The sequence below is a fragment of the Stylophora pistillata genome, chromosome 4 (assembly GCF_964205215.1).
Source record: "Stylophora pistillata chromosome 4, jaStyPist1.2, whole genome shotgun sequence".
Taxonomy (NCBI): domain Eukaryota; kingdom Metazoa; phylum Cnidaria; class Anthozoa; order Scleractinia; family Pocilloporidae; genus Stylophora; species Stylophora pistillata.
Window position 1 is genome coordinate 10,597,030 of NC_142522.1, and position 19,810 is coordinate 10,616,839.

Consider the following 19,810-nt stretch of genomic DNA (forward strand, 5'->3'; position numbering starts at 1 on the left):
AGCTGTACTTCGCTTGCATGAGGTAATATTTAGAATCCGTCACCTGGATTGAGTAATAGAGAGATTTAGCATTTCGTTTACGTGAAACGGCAAACGTCAGCTTGCCCTTTCACGTTTCACGCAAAATAGCGTGAACCTTGCTGCTTTAGCCTCGCGTGAGCTCATGTCATGGTAGATTTGAAGGCGCCCTTGTATGGGTCACAAGGAATAGCTTTGGTGCCCTTTTTTTCGGCAGTTAACTTCTATTCTGTGAGAGAAAAAGTAAAGAAAATCTTACACACCCGGTAAACGCGAGACTGGTTACTTTTACGTTGAAATAGCAGGGCGCTAACGGCAAACGAGAAAAAATGGCGGGAAAAACAAGGTCTCGTGGTGACTCTTACCGTACACGTTTCAGGTAAACACGGTGCTAAATCTCTCTACTGAACTGGAATCTCCCGCGACATCACTGTAACCACTTGTATAATTATCTTATAGATAAATCTGAGTTAATGTTTATTCATTTGTTCATTTTTCGACATGCTTGAGATGGACGGTAACAGAACACACACAATCTGTGTGACGTTGCCTTCGGATTTATCTGATGGGTTGCTGTTAGAAGCAAGACGTCAGCGTCAGGTTAACTTCATAGTACTTTGCTGCCTGCGTGGACCTGTATGTTTTGTATGCACTAAATAAACCTCTGTGAATGAAAACAGGTACCCCATCGTGAAAAACGATATGCCATCTACTATACAATCGTTTACCTGTTCCTTCTAAACTAGCGTGCACTTTTGAAAGTGACGCGTGTCTCAATTACTGCGCAACGACGAGAACCTATGAGTAACAAACCCATGCTATTCTTGATGTGTTCAGAAATTCGAAACGGATGGGCTGCCAATCGATAAGCTTACAGAAGCATAGAATAGGCTATTTGCAAGTTCTAGAGCCCTTCACTTCCAACATGAGGCCATGTAATATACCATTTTTGTGAGATGAGCTTATTTGCGTGAGGATATAAATACCATTTTTCACAGCAGAGGCTTTACAATTTCCCTCAATTTAATTAAAAAAAAATGAAACCCGGGACATCTATGAAGTGGCCTAAGTATTCATAACCTCTGGTATCTCTTTTGATGCTTACCATTCCTTCTGCAACCTGCCACGCAAAGCAAAGAAGGTCCTTTTCTGAAAGTCCCTCATTTTCGTCCTCACATTTCGAGGTGGTTGCGGTTTCTATCAAGTTAACAACAGAGGCCGGACGACCAGAACCATGCCTTGGTTGTGGGGTAGCGTCGTTAATTAGAAAATTTTTCTTTCCAATCAGCTCTTCTCTTTTCTCGTCCGTGGCCTGTTCGCAGGTATTTCCAGTGACGATGTTTTGTTGGATTGGAATGGCTTCCTTGTCTGTAAATCCTCGTGTCTTTTCATATCCATGTTCTTTCTCCATCATTAATGGCTCTCTTTCATCCAAAGTAAAAACCTCGTTCTCGCCTACTTTTAAATCTGGGTCGTCTCTGATACGCTTACAATCGTCTATTCCATTTCCGTTTTCAACTGTTTCTGAACTTAAAGTTAGTTCTTCGCAAACATCTAAGGTGATCTCATTTCTAGCTCTAATCTGCATGTGAAATATAAAGTTTCTAAATACTTAAGGTTTGAAGCCAGATTTCTGGTTTTATTATGGATACGTTAAGCGAGTTGTTAATGAGTGCGCCAAGCGTAAGAGTTGCATCATACAGTTAACAAATGGTAAACACTACAGCGTATACTATTGAGTTATGGATGCACGCGGGAGGTTGCTAAGCACGAAAGAAGCGTGAGAGTCGCGCGAGGCGATAGCCGAGAGCGACTCTAGCTTCTTGAGTGCTTAGCTAACCTCCCAAGTGCATCCATACTGAACTCAATAGTGTACGCTGTGGTGTTTACCATTTGTTTTATAACGTAACATTGATAAATTGTAGCTAAAGAGTTCCCTTTTATTTAACAAATCTTACGTGACCAGAAAAAAAAAAGCGCGCGCAGAAAAATAGTCTTTGCATTTGCTCACGTCAGCAGCGTACACCCATGGGCAAATGGGGGACGCTAAATTGACCAATCAGAGTGCACGCTTTGCTTTGGTTATGTTATAAATAACATTGCTTTACAATTCAAATGGCAGTTGGAGAACTCTTACCAAACTTCATCGACATAAGGTAAGGTTGTTTAGGTGTCACAAAGTTTCATCATATCATTGTCGAGTGCGTGGGCATGAAAAACGGCTAACCCATTATGCAGTGAGGGGGAAGTGTAGAGGCACTGGGAATCGTCAAAGTTTGGAAAGGACAAACAATGGAAACCCTAATCACCTAGCGAGCTTTAGTCAAAACCCGTATGAATACTTATTCGATCGCTTAGCAAATGGTGATGGTTCAAATCCTTCCCTCTCTCATGCCAACAACAACTGGGGGATACCTACCTTTATTTAGCATTTTTCTTACTCTTTTTGGGAAAATCGGGGCTCAAAAGTGCGCCTTGCCTTACCTGTTTTCGTTGGCTTCTCAGCCACTGGAGAAGATCCCCATAAGGAAGATATTCCATTACTAGATAGATTGGCTCTGACTTGACCCAAAAGCCCAGCATAGTTAACACATTCTTGTGGAAACCAATTTCCCTCATGATCTCGATCTCCTGTAGAAGTTGTCTTTTGCCTTCCCCTGTCCGCGTTTCTAAAAATTGGATGAAGAAAAAGATAATTATTAGGACTGTTTCAATAACTGATCCGTTTTAGCTCTTCATTTCAACCTTACCACCAAGGATGAATAACCGGTTCTTACCTTTGAATTCTTGTGCTGATAAAGAAAGTCTAAATCTTCTTTCAAGTTCTCATAAAAATCCTTTAGATCATCATCCTTGACAATTATACAGGTACTTAATAATCGTGCCTTTCCGAATGAACAATACCTTCTATTTGAAGAAAATCCTTTTAAAACTCGATATGTAACTGCATTCTTTTCGGATGATTCTGACTCGTTCACTACGAATACTTTGACATAAAATTCTTTGTTTTTAATGTATTTATGTTTGTATCCAACGTGCTAGGGCACTCTATGGCTTGCTGAGCTGAGTGAAATACATAAATTAATTTAATTCAACAAACGGTTTGAAACATGTAAAGCCGTCATTGAGATCGATTCTCGTACCCTTTTCGAAAATAGGCCGGGTGGCTTATTGGAAGCAATTATGTGCAGATCAAGAAATTTGCCTGAAAAGTGTTAAATAACAGCTGCCCTAATTGGACCCACAATGACAGTGGACAGACTCGTTCAGCTCCAAACAGAACAAATCATAACTGAGATTCTTACCTAAAGGTGTTTTGATAGCGACAACCTTGCCTTCAATGACATCCACTCTTTCCTCTTTGGGTTTGAAAAAAACCTCGACGCCTGCAATTTTTGTCATTACACCTTTGTGGACTTTTCCGTATGCACCGCGACCTAGCTCTTCCATAAATGTCACTCGCTGTGGTGGGGTCTCCAGGTGTAGAAGGTGGACAATTTTATACTTTGCTGATCTAAGGAATATTTAGAAAGATGTTTTTTTTTCGTCTAATCTCGAGCGTGGGACTAAGAGAAAATTCTGAGTTCCCATGAGGAGTCGAACCTCAGACCTTCGGATTCCGCGCTCCCATTCTTGTGATTAGGCGAAAAAAAACATCTTTTTATATTGATACACAGGACCTCAGAAATAATTGATCTACAGAAACCGATCTCTTCTGTAAAATTTACCAAAGCGAAATTTTATAATTCATTATGCTGAAGAGGCCCTTAAAATTTAAAGAACCTTGCAATCAATAGATTCGCAGTCACTAAAAATTGTTAATGTGGTATATAGAATTCTATTGGGATTGCCAGTCTTGTTCAATACTGTTTCATAATAAAATGTTGTGAAAAATCCTCACCTTCTGCTCGTAGCCTCTACTTTCTTTTTCCTCCGTCTTACGATGAGGATCGTTAAGGACACAAGTAGTATAAATATAACACAGATAGTAATGATACCAGCCGTGACTGCGTTGGAGTCGTCGGTACCACTGCCACTGCTGTCGTTTGTGATCGATGTGTTGCCTAACAGGAATGTTTGATATGTTGTGTTCACATTTTGCATTCAAAAATAACCTACCTTGTCATAACACACGGCCGCGTAAAAGTGAAAGAAAGGAAAAAGACAATTTTCTCGCATTTATTCTTTCAAAGTCATGGATACGTCCTCGAGGTAGGAGAGGAAAAAATACATTAAATGCACAAAACTGTGTCGGGTCGTAATAAAGGGCCGAAAAAGAGTAAACGAGAAGAGCAAAATCTTTTTCTTTCATTAACTTTGTGAGAGGTTTCAAGTGTTTTTGAAGTGAAAGAGAGAGCAAAACCGAGTTGAAATACCTGAAGTTGTTATGTTATGAAGAGGTGACATTTTGCTTTCTCCTGCAGAATTAGACGCAGTCAATGCTAGCTGGTATTGCTGACCACACTTGAGCGAAATTATGCTGTAAGATCGTCTGATGTCAATGATAGGTTTTCCGTGCCACGCGCTAGACGAGTCTTGAATCTCTCTGTAGTGAACTGTGTACTTCTCTAATGGGCAGCCATTGTCCTCTGGGGAATTCCAAGAAATGTTCACTTTGCAGTCTTCCAGAATTGTGGTTGAACTGTGTTGAATAGGCGATGGTGAATCTGTAAAAGGAAGTAACATATATTACCTTTATCCCAGAATAATCCTTTTTAGTATATACTAAAACAGTGGATAGCGTTGAAGGCGCGCTCTGATTGGCTAGTCAAACTCCGAATATCCTTTGCTATTTACCTTCGAGCAATTCGGGAAAAAATGGCGTCCCGGTTTGCATCCGTGACAAGCGAAAAAATCACTCAAATTAACGACGGTGGTCTACGTTATCTCACTGTCTTAGTATAATTATACTAAAACAACTATTCACCTCAGTGTCTGTGGTTAGCGGTGGATATTTATCTCGCCGCTTCGCGGCTCGGTAAATATCCACCACTAACCACCTCCATTTCGGTGAATAGTTGTTCACTATCAGCTCTAATAGTCCATTTTACAGTTGCATGCTTGGTTGCCAAGCCTTTGAACGGGAGTGAAGCTAAGGGGTGACCTTATTATAATACAAACATTGTTGCTTTTTAAATGTAGATTACTTTGTTATCATGCCAACTAGATACTGGTCTCTATCACAACAGTTTCACCCTCAGCCTCACCCCAAATCAAAGGCTTGGTAACTAAGTACGGAACAGTCAATGGCCTTTTCCTAAATCTGATCCCAACGAGATTGGAAATGGAGGACATAGGGGCTAGAGGAGGAAATTCCTACTGCAGGTCTTAGGTAGGAGCCAATTCCTTTCAGAGCTAGTCGAATACGATTACTCAAAAATACCAATGAGTTGAGAGAAAATGTTTTGCGATCGATGACATCCCTGCGTTTGCACGTATGTCAAATATATTCTGTTTCGTGAACCTGAATACTGTTGCATATATTTTGGACCTATTATTGGTAACAAAAGGAAGTTCTTTCGCTTTCACAAGGCCGGGAAGAAAACGGGTTAATCTAAAACGGTCTAAGATCAGAATACCTCCAAAAGTTCTCGTATTCAGTGTGTTTTCGTTCCGCGGCGTTTCTACATTTGAGCTCCATGCTGTGACTGCAATTTCGTAAGACGTTGTGCACCTCAACTGAAGAGTCGTTTGGAGCTCCTCTCTTGAAACCACCACCATTTTCCAGGGGAAGAACTGACGCTCCTTTGTTTCTCTGTAGTACACAGAGAACCTCGAAACATTGCATTCCCGATCGAAGGGATATTCCCATTTGACAGTCACATTGCTCTTATTGGGTATTGCGTTTGATATTTTCGGAAAGTCTAAGGACAAAAGTGTTATTCAAAATCAATATTGTTTCACTGTCCTCCTGTTTGCAACTGAGTCTTCAAGTTATGTTTTATTAAGATCAATAATTTTGACTGCAACTGGTTTGGCTTGAGGCAGTCAAAGTTTCTCATTTTACCAAATGTCATTTGAAACGCAGTGGTTCATGGGAATAGCTATTCATTAGATTTCTCTGTCTATCAAATAAGTTTTGACGGGGCTTTTTGGCCGAATTTTATGCTTATCAGTTCGACGGCTTATTTTTTTTGAAATCCAGAGCTCAAACCATTTACTTCAAAATGGCTTTATATCGGCTCAGAAAGGTGATCAAACAAATTAACTGAGAGCGGCGTTTTGCCAGAAGAATTCGAAAACACTCAACCAACTCAGCCGATCAAAACCAATTGATCCCACTCAACTCGATCTAAGGATAGACAGGAAACAGTCTAAAAACTTTAAGAACTTTAAATGGTACAATAACACATTAGATGGCCATTTATAATTACCTTGTCCGGTTTTGACGCTCCACCATCGGCTGGGTGTTAGACGCGTCTCGCCAACTACAGTCATGGCGGTGACTGCAATCTGGTAAACTTTATGACATTGTAGTTCAATTGTGTGCTTAGTTTCCTTCACAGAAACTTCTTCAGTTTTTTCCGTCCGTTCTCCTACATTTCTATACCTGAGAATGTACTTTTTCGCATCGCAGTTCGCAAGGGATGACCAGAGAACCATTACTAAGTTTCCTTTTACCCTCGAGTTGCGATTCAAAATTTCTGGAAAATCTAGAAAAGGATAGAGAAACTTCGTTAACTGCATCATTAATTTAATGTATTAAGGATAATGATAGACCTTACGCTTTTTTGACCAATGAGAAGTACGCCGAGTGATTTTATTTTCTTACCTTGTCCAGTTAGTACCTTCCAATGATCGCCGGCATCTCTTGGCGCTTCTTCGGTGACATTTATAAGATTTTCTGACAACCTGGCATTAACAGCCACATCATACTCTTTGAAACATTCCAGCTCAAGATCATATTGATCTACACCATTGGGTACGTTTACGCGGAAATTCCAATCCTTCGAGTTTACTTCTTTGTAATATACAGTGTAGTTTACTGGAGGACACTGTCCTTCAAAGGTTCTCATCCATCTGACCATGACATGTCTCCCCGGGACATGGACGGTTTTCTGTGTCATCAGTGGATCACCTAAGAGAGAACATTCATTGCTGGATTTCTTTCGTTCGGTATTATGAAATTTGTGAGCAGGTGTATGGAAAGGGCGAAGCCAATCAGACAAAACACCTAAATTAAACATTTGCTTGACTCGATCTTACAATCTAAACCCTTTCTTACTCAATGAAGAAATTGAATTTAAAAAGGGAACCTTTAGTTTCTTTTCGTTTAGTGTTTTAAGCAGACATAAAATTTGGAGTGTTAGATTTTCTGGCTAGTGGAAATCTGATTTATAGCAAGAATGAAAACCGACAACAGGAAATTAAATGAATCCGAAATACAACGGTAGAGGGCGAGTGTTCTCGACTTCTGGCATCCCTCCACAACCTATGCATCAATTGAATTTGTTTGCCCCAGCTGGAAAACACAGTCCATTAAGTTTTCCAGTGGTGGATCCTTCGTTGGCCTGTCTCGTTCTTGTAGAAGCGGATAGCACAGGGGTAAGTAGGCATGAACTTTATTTTCACAAGTAATTTTTTGACTTCGTCGAGAAGGAGGTGTGCTCGTAGTGTAAGAGGCGAGAGCTTGCCTCCCACCACTGAAGTGAAATGAAAACCCGAAACTTGGCTGCACACCCAAACAAAAAAAAAAAACAATCAAAACTCAAAATCCCATATTTTACCTGGAAGAAAGTTTTTTTAAGTTTCGATCCCCGTTGAAGTGCTTAGTTACCTAATTATTTATGAATTCAGTTATTTGTTAAAAAGTCACCTCTGAAGATACTCCTAATGGTATCCCGTGAGAGCGCGGTTCCAATCACAAAGAGATCCATTACTGATCCTTGGAACTGGTAGGATTTCTCAAAACTGGGGTGTCCACCTAAGTAAGCTGTTCCACTCTCAGATGATCTTTTATTTTCCGCCAAAACATCCGACATTTTCCCGTCAATTTCTTGGCCATTCACATACAGAGTTATATTATCACCATCCCAAGTCGCAGCTGCATGGATCCAGCAATGCAGACGAATTCGCTCATGCGCTGTTTTCATTCTCCAAAGATTTTTACCTGATACTCTGTTTTTCAAAGACGGCTTACCGTGAATGATTGTAAACATATACTTTTGCAGTGCCCAATCTACCAAAATGATTTCAGTTTCTGTGCTGTACCTTTTCAATTTGATCCAGCACATTATCGTATATGATTCTCTTTTGTTGATGTCTGTTTTGAGCCAAATCTCAACATAAGACGCGCTTGCATCTTCTACCTGCCCAAATGTCAGCGCGTTGCTTCCATCACACCTCCCTTCTTCACGGATCACAGCCCCATAACTACAAGATACATCAACGTAAATATTACATCTAAATTTTGTTCTAAAATTCTCTCATTTTCCCAAGTGAAACCATAAGGAAAAAGGTTATCAATGTTTAATGCTCAAGGTTTGGTATTTTATGGTAATGAAATGAAGCTTATATTTCACCGACCTTATGTTGAGCTCTGCACCGTTTAATTTCCAGTGCATAAGAACATCGAAGTCTGCAAAATAACAAATATTACCTTAATAAGTACGATTCTGGAAAAAATGTATTTGTTCTCTTATGACTTATTGTGGAGCTACACTGAAACTTCAACGATATAGAAGACAAGTGAAAAAAAAAAATTAAACACCTTTTTCCCTATGCTCTCTCGGGTCTGGTGTATCCAAGGTTGACTTTTCTGAACCTTCCCCAACGTAAAAAGCAGTCTAAAAACATAATAAAATAGGAACTAAAGATTTAAACCAGTGTATTTTTAAATGTAAGAGTTGGTACTGCGAGATGGCATATGTAGGCAAGGGCATTACCTTAACTGGGTATTTGCTGCCTTGCTCTCGGATATAATCATCCGTTCGTTTTTGATTGACTCTTAATCGTGTGTGGACAATTATCTGTAGATTATCAGATGGAATCGTCTCGTGTTCTTTTTTGATCAACTCTTAATCGTGTGTGGAAAATTACCTTTAAATTGTAATATACTACCCTAATCGGTCCTGTAAGGACAGCAGACAAACTTGTTCAGCTCTAAATTTACTACCCTCTATGCCTGATGATTTTTCAAAATTATCAAGCAGATAAAATATTAGAATTAATAGAGACTTGGTCGCTAGCTATCTTTCGCGCTTCGGTACTTCTTCGGTTTTTCCTTTTTATGAGTTTTTTTTTGCCACATTCTTACAGTTCTGATCGGCCGTCGTGAGTACCTTGGTTTTGTTCTTACGAGACAATCGAAAAGCACTCCGTAACCCATCTATAAATATTTTCAACCATTTTTGGACAAAGGTGATGCCAAGAAGTATAAAATGTTCCTTCAAACAATAATTCATGATGTGTAAGGTGTAACTCACCCCAAAAAACAAATTTCCGGCTATAATCAGTTGTACATTGATGTCCATGACTTTAAAATGTCCTTTGTTTTCAAATTCCTTGTGCCACCTGCAAAACACTTGGATAGAAAAGAAGAAAGAAGCAACTTAAACCATAGACTTCTCTACAAGCAAATTGTTAAGTGACAGTATCACCATAAACACACAGCTTTTTTTCTTGTAAATGACACATGTTTTAAAAGTTTTCAATAATGTATGAATCCTTTTAAGGTTGCTCAGTCAATCTGTTTTCACAAGGAACCTTTGAAAGGCATCAGGACGTTTTAATGCATTATTACCGGAACTGTTTCAGAGCCTTAAAACGTCTTTTTATAACTCCTCAATTGTATAATGGTGCAGTTTGATGAAGATTTCTTTCAAATCCAAACGTAATGTTTGTCGGCAAGTTTTTATCGGTGCATTTGCCGGGTTTCAGTATCAACAATGAAACATTCACAATAAGACCTCGCGTCAGGTATGACAAACTTCTTATCATGAGCGTCGTACCGTCAACTTTAAAGTATGTGATCTATAAAATACAAAATAAATGCCTTAAGATCCCACGACTAAAAAGCGCTAGAGCTAAACACCACTTTCTTCCTGGAATTGAAGATCTAGGCAAGCTGTTCTATACTTCATGCTTTTCTTTTGAGTTTCAAGAATCATTCGTTAATCTTTCATCGACATTTGATCCTTATTTGTATTTATGCATAGATTAATCAAGCTCGTCAGAAGAAAGCTAAAATAGATTTATGAAGAACAGTATACAGATGGTCTAGTCGGCAACAGGCAGCTGAAATAGACAGTTATACGACTTCCGATCAAAAAGTCTTTAATTTCATCTTCTTGAATTTTTCTACGCTTCTGGTTGAAATTTCTTTAATGCTGACCAATAAATTAAACATACGAGCTTTTCCTTTACTTCGAGAATCTATTTTGTGTACCAGCTCAAGACGCTTTATTTTCTTTTAACAAAATTGGTATCGTTCATGATCATTGGACAATAGCTTTTTAATTAGAATATTTGCATATACAAATTCCTTGTAACAAGCCATTAAAATAGAGCTCCTTTTAATAAATTTCACAATTTGAGTAAAGGATGTCAGTTTTATGAATCGCAAAACCAAATTCGTCTTCTAATCCAAATAAGCTAGTTAACAGATGGATGTACTACAACATCAAAATTTCAAATTTAGGAAATTTAAAAGTTAAGATAAAACGAGCACCATATGATGCCGTCGAATAATATCTTTTTCCACTATTCAAGTTCTCCCTTGTTGATGGAAGATATGTCAGCTATAGTCCGGCCTAAGCTAGAGTTTTACTTCTTTAAACCTAATGAATAAAAACTCCAGTTGCGAAGTTAACCTTTTAGTTTTATATTTTAGGGTCCTCAAGGTGTTGTTAACAAATTCTTATAGGAAAGAAGAAAAAACAGAGTCCAGTCGTCTGTTCCACGCCAATCATCTTTTTTTTTTAATATTTTAGGTACAAAAACTATTGGGAATATTCATGTTCTTATCTATTATTATTTTTTTTTTTAAGTAAAGAAGTAGCTGCTGTGACAGATGTTACATGGAACACGCCCGCAAACATTTCTTACTTCCCTCTATTATCTCGTAAATATTAGGTTTAAAATGAACTAAAAGGGTTGGCGAAACGATGGAAGAAGCCAGACAGGACTTCAATATGTTTCTCTTTCTGAGTTAAAATAAACACCAATAAAAATATAGTGTGTAATTCAAGTTGCCTTTGGAAACTGTACTGAGTATGCTAAGCTGTTGCTTGAAAGATCTATTTAAAAGGAATGTTTTAAATACCTTCTAAAGAAACCAAACGAAACGTCATCTGGTCGAGCAATGACAGAAGATATTCATACTTGGTGCATAGGCAGTAAGTGATAGCGACATGCTGTATTCTTTGTCATTTTCGTCCACATATTAAGTTTTAAGTGAGCAGTCTCCTCTATGTTATTGAGCAAGACTGAGAGAGGACTGAAACGGCGTGTGGGGCATTACCGCTGAACAAATTATTCGGCCGAATATCCACCCATTGCAATTTTCTTTATTGTATATTCATCGATTCGACATGTGTGGGCAATTTAAAGGATGCATGTATATTTATTTGTTAAGAAGATTTGGTTCGGGAAAATTGTCCTTCTTGATCTCGACAGAGATAAAAGATCAACGAGGTACAGTAGGTCTTTTTAATTTAATGTCCATCTTGTAAAAATATTGAAGGGGCGAAATCCGGCCGATTTGAAATAAATCTGCGGCGAACCCTCCAAGTAGCAGTCTTCTCCTTAGTAAGGGATCATCAACCTCGTTCCAGGGCCTTTTCCCCACCCCACCCCCAACTAAGGGAAAAGGCCCTAGGAACGAGATGGGGGGGATTATTGGCTAAGGCGCGGGTAATATTGGAAACAAGAGGGACAGCCATTCATCATCTTGGTAAGAGTTTAAATTAATAGATAAAAGGTGCGTCGTTGATTCTACTCGATTGGGATCGACTTAGCAACATGAAGAGATATGTTTACACAGAAGCTAACTTCAGAGGGTTTCTATCACGTGGACTGAAATGTAAGAATTTCTCATATCTTTCTCAACAAGATTATTTTTCAGACTGTCCACATTCCACAAGGTTTTAGATCTAGCAGCTAGAATTAAATAACATCGCTAAGATATGCGATTTTTTTATTCATATGCAAATCACACCCCCACCGAACGATCACGTTTGGCAGTATCAACTGCGCTTTGACCAGAAGAGGAATCTCTTCAACCCTCAACTCCTCAATATCAACAGCCCATGCCAGAGAAAATGATGAGACTTAGGACTTGGTGGCCTTATTACCAATACGACTGTGAAATATCACTAACAGGGAAGAATTGCCTTTGATATAATGATATCAAATTTATTGAATTGCACCTGTTTGTTTACTCCAAACATTGGCATGTGTCACATATCACACATATTTTGCTACCGTTTGTTTCATCAAATAGAACATCAAAATACTTATCAGACAGAGTCAAATAAATGGAGGCATATTTATGAGCGGATATTAATCCAACTGACCAAATAAAAAGAAGGCTTTATTTCTTTCCACACTTGGTTGTATCAATTTCCCTCCGAAGTACTTTTTGTAATCAGAACTGCTAGTGATACATTTGCGATCACTCGTAAGTGTTCATTACAGTGAGTGAACGATAATAGAACGGGTTGGTTCGTCGAGCTGAAACACTAATGTTTATCATTGTATTCGAACGCCACCGACAAGGAAAAAAAAGTAAATCTAACTTATTTTAGAACATCAGGCATATTTACCATATTTCACAAAAGCTCATGTTTGAATCAGTTCCCTGATATTTGGAAACAAGCTAAAGTAATTCCAGTTCACAAGAAGGGCTCCTTCTCCGAGGTTTCAAACTACAGACCAATTTCTCTACTCAGCATTCCTGGAAAGCTCCTTGAAATCCAGATCTGTCCTATTATTGATAGTCATCTACAAGATTGTGGCCTTTTATCCATCAAGCTCGAAGCAGCTGGTATCTCTGGGCCATTACATCAGGGGTTAATGAGCTACTTACTGGATAGTTAACAACTATTCACCAAAGTGGAGGTGGTTAGTGGTGGATATTTACCGAGCCGCGAAGCGGCGAGGTAAATATCGATCGCTAACCACCGACACTGAGGTGAATAGTTATTTTAGTATATACTAAAACAGTGAGATAATATACACCATCGTCGTTAATTTGAGTGATTTCCTCGTTTGTCACGGATGCAAACCGGGACGCCATTTTTTTCCGAGTTGCTCGGAGGTAAAAAGCAAAGGATATTCGTAGTTTGACTAGCCAATCAGAGCGCGCCTTCAACGCTATCCACTGTTTTAGTATATACTAAATACCAATATACAGAAGTGAACAATCAGAGATCAGTCTCTCTTCCTATTAAATTTGGTGTTCCTCAAGGATCCTTGCTTGGCCTAAGATTGTATACCGTTTATACTAATATTAATGACCTTCCTGATCAAGTAGAAGATGACTCCATTCGATTTGATGTATGACGACGACACCACAATTTACTCAATTGGTCCAAATATTGAACAAGTTATTTTGTTTTCTAAATGGCCTAATGGCACAGATATCCAAGTGGAGCTCTTCAAACAGATTGACAATCCACCCTTCCAAAACCAAAGCTATGATAACGAAAAAGCTGCAGTTCATTGGTCCTTTGCAGCCTTTATATTTTGACCATATGTTTTCGTATGTTATTCGTATGTATTCGTACATGTTATTCGTATGTTTTCAGCGAGACCGTTTTATAATAAATGCAATTGAATATGAAATGGAATTTTAAACATTTTTCCCTATTTACCAACAAGGACAAAATTGAAATGGTCCACGAAGACGAAGCCACATTTTGATGCTACAAACAAGTTTTGCGTTCACATTTCTCCACTTTCGCCCAGAATCACCTCAGTCATTAAAACTTTTAGTTTGTGTTACATTTTTAATCACACCGCAGGCTTTGTTACATTCAGTTAAAGCTAAGAAAGCAGACATCTGCGCGTTTTTTTGTCTACTTAGGGCATGTTTACATTTCCAGTTACAACTTTTTCTTCAGTTGATTGTATCCAAGTCCCACTCAAAACACGCTTATTTTCACTCAAAAGAAACTCACTTAGTAAAAATTCAGACCTTGGTACACTTGTCTCACACTTAAATGCACTTTGATATCTGTTTAGACAGGTGATGTATATTCACAGTACTGGTAATCTTTCCAATATTCAAGTAAAGCATGTCTTCATCAAAGAGTAAATAAAACACTCAAAAACAAACAAACAAAAAAACACACTCATGTATACCCAAAAAATTGATCGACTTTAGCTAACAGACTAAATTTGACCTGTTGCATCTTTAAAGCAGGATTGGTTGTTTCTAAATAAAGCGTAGTATATACTAGACAATAAGTAAATGACAGTGATAAGAAATTTCTAAAAAGTCACGCAGAGTTAATTCTAACACTCACGGTTCTTATTAAGGTTCCTTAGTGTCACACCATTCAAAACTCTCTTAAGACAGGTGCCGATTCAGCCCGACCTGCCATCTGGTGGCTAATGTAAATAGTAATCTGATGGCTCCTCAGGTGGTGTTTTATCGTAAGTGATCGCAGTATCACGGCTTAAGAGATTCTTGTTCTTTCCAAACCCCAGTTGAAACTGCCAAACGTACAGCTTGGTATTTGGGGGGATTTTTAGCCTAAAGGTTTCGTCTTCTTCAGTGCTGTCACTCCATTTGAACTGCTCAGTGTTGACGTTCTTTCCACCATACTTTTCTTTGAGGCTGAACTGAACTTTACAGAGGGCCTTAATCAATTCTGAGAGTTGGGCGTCCATCCCTACTTCTTCGCTTATTCCCATCTCGATAGACCACTCGAACTCGATGGTGGACATGGTGCTCCTGTCAAATCCAACGGTTTTCTTGATGGTTTTTTCCCATTGAACGGCAATATTGGAGTCGTTTTGCAGACGTTTAATATCTTTCCAGAACCCAAGCACTTTTCCGTGGGTGTGCGCTATGCCACCAGGTATAAACTTAAGCACTGACTCGCGAACGCTGAAGCTGGCCTCATCCTTGTTCAAGTTCATGTTGGTGCTTCTGTGATAGGTTACACCCCATTTTCCAGCCTGTTTCAAACAGTAGACATAATCATTCGTACCCCAGAAGTAGATGCCATCTTGGAACGCTTGCTTGATTTTATATTCTACAGGGTCTTCATCTTTGTTCATGTTACTCACTCGTCGGTAGGTGCCTTTGTTGGCAAACACAATGTAATATTTACCAAAGGCAGAGTAGTAGCCGCTTCCTCTGCAACAGTTGCGATGGAGAGAATAAACCACAGCGTCGTCGTCGCTACTCAGGTCAGTGACTCTGCGATACTCATTTCCTTTGATGATGTAGAAGTAGGGCACGATTTTCCTGCAAGACAGGGTTGTTTTGCAGTATAGTAACTTTTTATGATAATTTCAAACGTTTGTTTCAAGTTACGTGCATCGAGTTCGAATGGTCTATCGAGATGGGAATAAGCGAAGAAGTAGGGATCGAAGCCCAACTCTCAGAATTGATTAAGGCCCTCTGTAAAGTTCAGTTCAGCCTCAAAGAAAAGTATGGTGGAAAGAACGTCAGCACTGAGCAGTTCAAATGGAGTAACAGCACTGAAGAAGACGAAACTTTAAGGCTAAAAATCCCCCCAAATACCAAGCTGTACGTTTGGCAGTTTCAACTGGGGTTTGGAAAGAACAAGAATCTCTTCAGCCATGATACTGCGATCACTTACGATAAAACACCACCTGAGGAGCCATCAGATTACTATTTACATTAGCCACCAGATGGCAGGTCGGGCTGAATCGGCACCTGTCCTAAGAGTGTTTTGAATGGTGTGACACAATGGAACCTTAATAAGAACCGTGAGTGCTAGAATTAACTCTGCGTGACTTTTTAGAAATTTCTTATCACTTTCATTTACTCATTGTCTAGTATATACTACGCTTTATTTAGAAGCAACCAATACTGCTTTAAAGATGCAACAAGTCAAATTTAGTCTGTTAGCTGAAGTCGATCAAGTTTTTGGGTATACATGAGTGTTGTTTTGTTTATTTGTTTGTTTTTTAGTGTTTTATTTACTCTTTGATGAAGACATGCTTTACTTGAATATTGGAAAGATTACCAGTACTGTGAATATACATCACCTGTCTAAACAGATATCAAAGTGCATTTAAGTGTGAAACAAGTGCACCAAGGTCTGAATTTTTTCTAAGTGAGTTTCTTTTGAGTGAAAATAAGCGTGTTTTGAGTGGGACTGGGATACAATCAACTGAAGAAAAAGTTGTAACTGGCAATGTAAACATGCCCTAAGTAGACAAAAAATCGCGCAGATGTTTGCTTTCTTAGCTTTAACTGAATGTAAAAAAGCCTGCGGTGTGATTAAAAATGTAACACAAACTAAAAGTTTTAATGACTGAGGTGATTCTGGGCGAAAATGGAGAAAAATGAACTCAAAACTCTTGTTTGTAGCATCAAAATGTGGCTTCGTCTTCGTGGACCATTTCAATTTTTTCCTTGTTGGTAAATAGGGAAAAATGTTTAAAATTACATTGCATATTCAATTGCATTTATTATAAAACAGTTTAGCTGAAGGGAACTTTATGTACCACTGCTATCAATAATCATCTCTTTCACTTGGTGCGGCATATTCTATAAATCGAGCTTTGTGACGCTGGAATCACTGCGAAAAAAAACTGAACATTTTCCTCTGGAAATTTCGCTTTTTTTGCCTGCCCTCCTTCCAAAATGGAGGAGTTTTTTTACTTTAGACATTGTATTTACCGGAGATATTTTCCATAAATCTTTTGTTTTTTTTTTCGGGAAGTTTTGTGGTCTGATTACTTGATACAAGATTCTTGATTCAGATGCAAATCACGCCCAACCAAACGATCACATTTGGCAGTTGCACTTTGACCAGACTGAGAGGAATCTCTTCGGCTCTTAAATCATGCGCATGCTCACACAAGATGTAGAACCGCCACAGTAACCATCACTTTGTTTTATACAACATTCATGCATAGTGGAGCTCAGTGAATTGACGCCTGTCTATGAGTTTTGTTTAGTGTGAAACAGGTGAACTCTAGTCAAAACCGTGATTGCTAGAGCTTACTTTACCAAGACATCAGTGTAATTTGAATTTTCGTATGTTTTCATAAACTCTTTAGCTAGAATACACTACGCTTGTCTGAGAAGTTACCAATACTTCAAATTACTGCTTTTAAGTTTGAGAGATGTGAACTTTAATCACAACACGATTGACATAAGAGGAGTCTGGAAATTTCTTTGTAACTTCATTTACTCGTTTTTCAGTCAGAATACGCTGCACCTGTTTCAAAGTTAAGAAACTGCTTTTGAAGTGTGAGACAAGTCAACTGTAGTCTAATGTTCTAATAAGATAGATTTACTTTTTTTTGCCTGTCGGTGGCGTTCTAATACAATATAAGCATTAGTGTTTCAGCTCGACGAACCAGCTTTCGGACACGTTTTCATATCGTTAATTCACGGTAAACAATACTAGGGAGTGATCGCGAATAAATTACTAACAGTTCTGATTAAAAATAAGTACTTCGGAGCGAAATTGATACAACCAAGTGTGGAAAGAAATAAAGCCTTCTTTATATCTGATCATTTGGATTAAGATCCGCTCATAAATTGTGATGTTTCATTTGATGAAACAAACGGAAGCAAAATATGAGTGATATGTGTCATATGCTAATGTTTGGAGTAAATAAACAGGTACAATTCAGTAAATTTAATATCATTATATCAAAGGCAACTCTTTCCTGTTAGTGATATTTCATGGTCGTATTGGTAATAAGGTCGCCAAGTCCCTAAGTCTCATCATTTTCTCTTACATGGGCTACTGATAGTGAGGAGTTATTTATCAAGTATATCACGTACGAATAAACAGTTTTATGACTAACGTGATCCTAAACGAGAGTGAAACAGCCCAGAGCGGAAAGATTGTAAAGATCAAAACTCAGTAAGTCCACTCTAAATACATAATTATAAAGTTTTATCGCAATGGACCACACGATAAATTTTTATTGACATTGAGGCCCGGCCAAGCGCATGCTACATTTCAACGCAATATCTTGCAATATTGTGCTCGATTGTTAGATATTGTTGCGAGATTACAACGAAATACTACATTTCCACGCAACATCTAGCAGAGTCGTTGTGAAGGAGCTGGCCAAACGCGTGCAACATCTTCCAACATCCAAAAATGTTGCAACAAAAATGTGACCATTTTCAAACCTGATCCAATACCATCCAAAATGTTGCAACACCTTACTACAGGATGGCCAAACGTGTACAATACAGCACAACACTTGTTACGTGAGTTTGACCGAGCCTTATGGTTTAATTTGCTGACTGTTTGAGTTGTTCCGCAGTACTTGACATCTTTTCTGGGGGTTGTAAGCTTGCAACATTTTGTATGGCTCTCGTTTCGCTTGCTAATCATCTGAAATCTGTTTTGAAGAAACTACCTGCAAAAAGAAATTATTGCAGTCTGCGAGACTATTTCAGTTATCAGGAATGATTTCATATGCCGAATTTCAATGCACTTTTTGATCTAAATAGACAGCTACCAATCAATAGATGTGATATCAAGTGAACATAAAAAGACAATTTTTTCCTTGTTGGTTATATTTCATGGTTATTTTGTTGACAGGGCTAGAAGAGCATGTTTTATGTCATTAAATCATTCTAAATGATGTTGAAGAATAATCAGAGTATCACAAACACATATTCCTGAGTGTAGTGATTTCAAGCAAACAACCCTTTTGCGGAAAATATGTAAAGGTCATGAGTCAGTCAGTTTCACCCTTGCACGTAACTTGAAACAAACGTTTGAAATTATTATAAAAAGTTACTATACTGCAAAACAACCCTGTCTTGCAGGAAAATCGTGCCCAAAGAAGTGTTATGTATCATTGCGCGGAATAATCATCCCTCTCTTTCGGAAAGCATATTCTAAGACCCAAATTGCGTTCCGCTCTAATCATTCCGAAAACCAAAAAATTGCTTTTAGAAATTTAGCTTCCTGTTGCCAAATGGCCCACTTGTCGTGATGGAAAATGCTTACTTAAGACTGATCACATAAATATGAAATAAAACCTATTAAAGGTCAAGGGTATAAGAAATTGCTGTGAAGCTCAGTTCCTGAGTTACTGTTTCAGGAAAAAGTTATATAGGATAACATTGTTTCCTTCTGTTGTACGAATGTGTTTCTTTCACAGATAAACTATTTCCATTTACATTACAGAAACAAATTTCGCATTCAATTCATCAGTGGCACATTCTTATGTAGCACAAGTCTCATTTTAAGGAATCTTGCAAAACTTTCAAGTCCAAGAAATCTACTCGGTTAGACTACCTTCAAAGCACAGAAACGCTGCAAATTTCCCTTCTCGGAAGCGTGCAGAAAAGAAAAAGGAAAATTTGGTCAACAATCGAACGATGAAATGAAGTCACATTTGTGAATGTTCGTTGCTGCATTGCAGATGCCACTCTAACAGGAAGGACCTCCCTTCAAGAAAAAGAATAACGACAGTGAAAATCATAGTTTTGAACTTTTTTTCGTTTTATTGCTCCTCCTTCCACTAAAGATCAAGCCATGATTACATTCCGTGTCCATGAAAGCTCGCTCTTTTCGCTTTGCTTTGCTTTTTTTGCAGATGCTCAAGAAGAAAGAGTATCCGTTCAGCTGCAAACACTGAGTGAAAGGTATGTCGGCCGCTTCAG

General features: G+C 38.4%; 3 protein-coding genes across 4 annotated transcripts in view; 1 reads left to right on the forward strand and 2 right to left on the reverse strand.

Annotated features, from left to right (window-relative positions):
- LOC111345882 (uncharacterized) overlaps nt 1–11,422 on the reverse strand; it is a 13,050-nt gene extending 1,628 nt beyond the window's left edge. The window contains exons 1-13 of the mRNA XM_088756651.1: nt 11,282–11,422; nt 9,444–9,541; nt 8,729–8,804; nt 8,545–8,596; nt 7,835–8,391; nt 6,791–7,096; nt 6,393–6,671; nt 5,598–5,882; nt 4,395–4,685; nt 3,920–4,082; nt 3,324–3,532; nt 2,503–2,687; nt 1,124–1,600 (exon numbers count right to left, since the gene is read on the reverse strand). Coding sequence (XP_088612777.1) covers nt 1,124–1,600; nt 2,503–2,687; nt 3,324–3,532; nt 3,920–4,082; nt 4,395–4,685; nt 5,598–5,882; nt 6,393–6,671; nt 6,791–7,096; nt 7,835–8,391; nt 8,545–8,596; nt 8,729–8,804; nt 9,444–9,541; nt 11,282–11,309 — 3,006 coding nt within the window. The 5' untranslated portion in view covers nt 11,310–11,422. The remainder of the gene's footprint in view (nt 1–1,123; nt 1,601–2,502; nt 2,688–3,323; nt 3,533–3,919; nt 4,083–4,394; nt 4,686–5,597; nt 5,883–6,392; nt 6,672–6,790; nt 7,097–7,834; nt 8,392–8,544; nt 8,597–8,728; nt 8,805–9,443; nt 9,542–11,281) is intronic.
- Nucleotides 1–19,810, forward strand: part of LOC148732452 (uncharacterized) — a 39,544-nt gene that overhangs the window by 14,639 nt on the left and 5,095 nt on the right. The window lies entirely within an intron of this gene.
- Nucleotides 13,655–15,835, reverse strand: LOC148732453 (uncharacterized). The gene has a single exon (XM_088756682.1). The coding sequence runs from the start codon at nt 15,244–15,246 to the stop codon at nt 14,572–14,574; it is 675 nt and encodes a 224-aa protein (XP_088612808.1). The 5' UTR covers nt 15,247–15,835; the 3' UTR covers nt 13,655–14,571.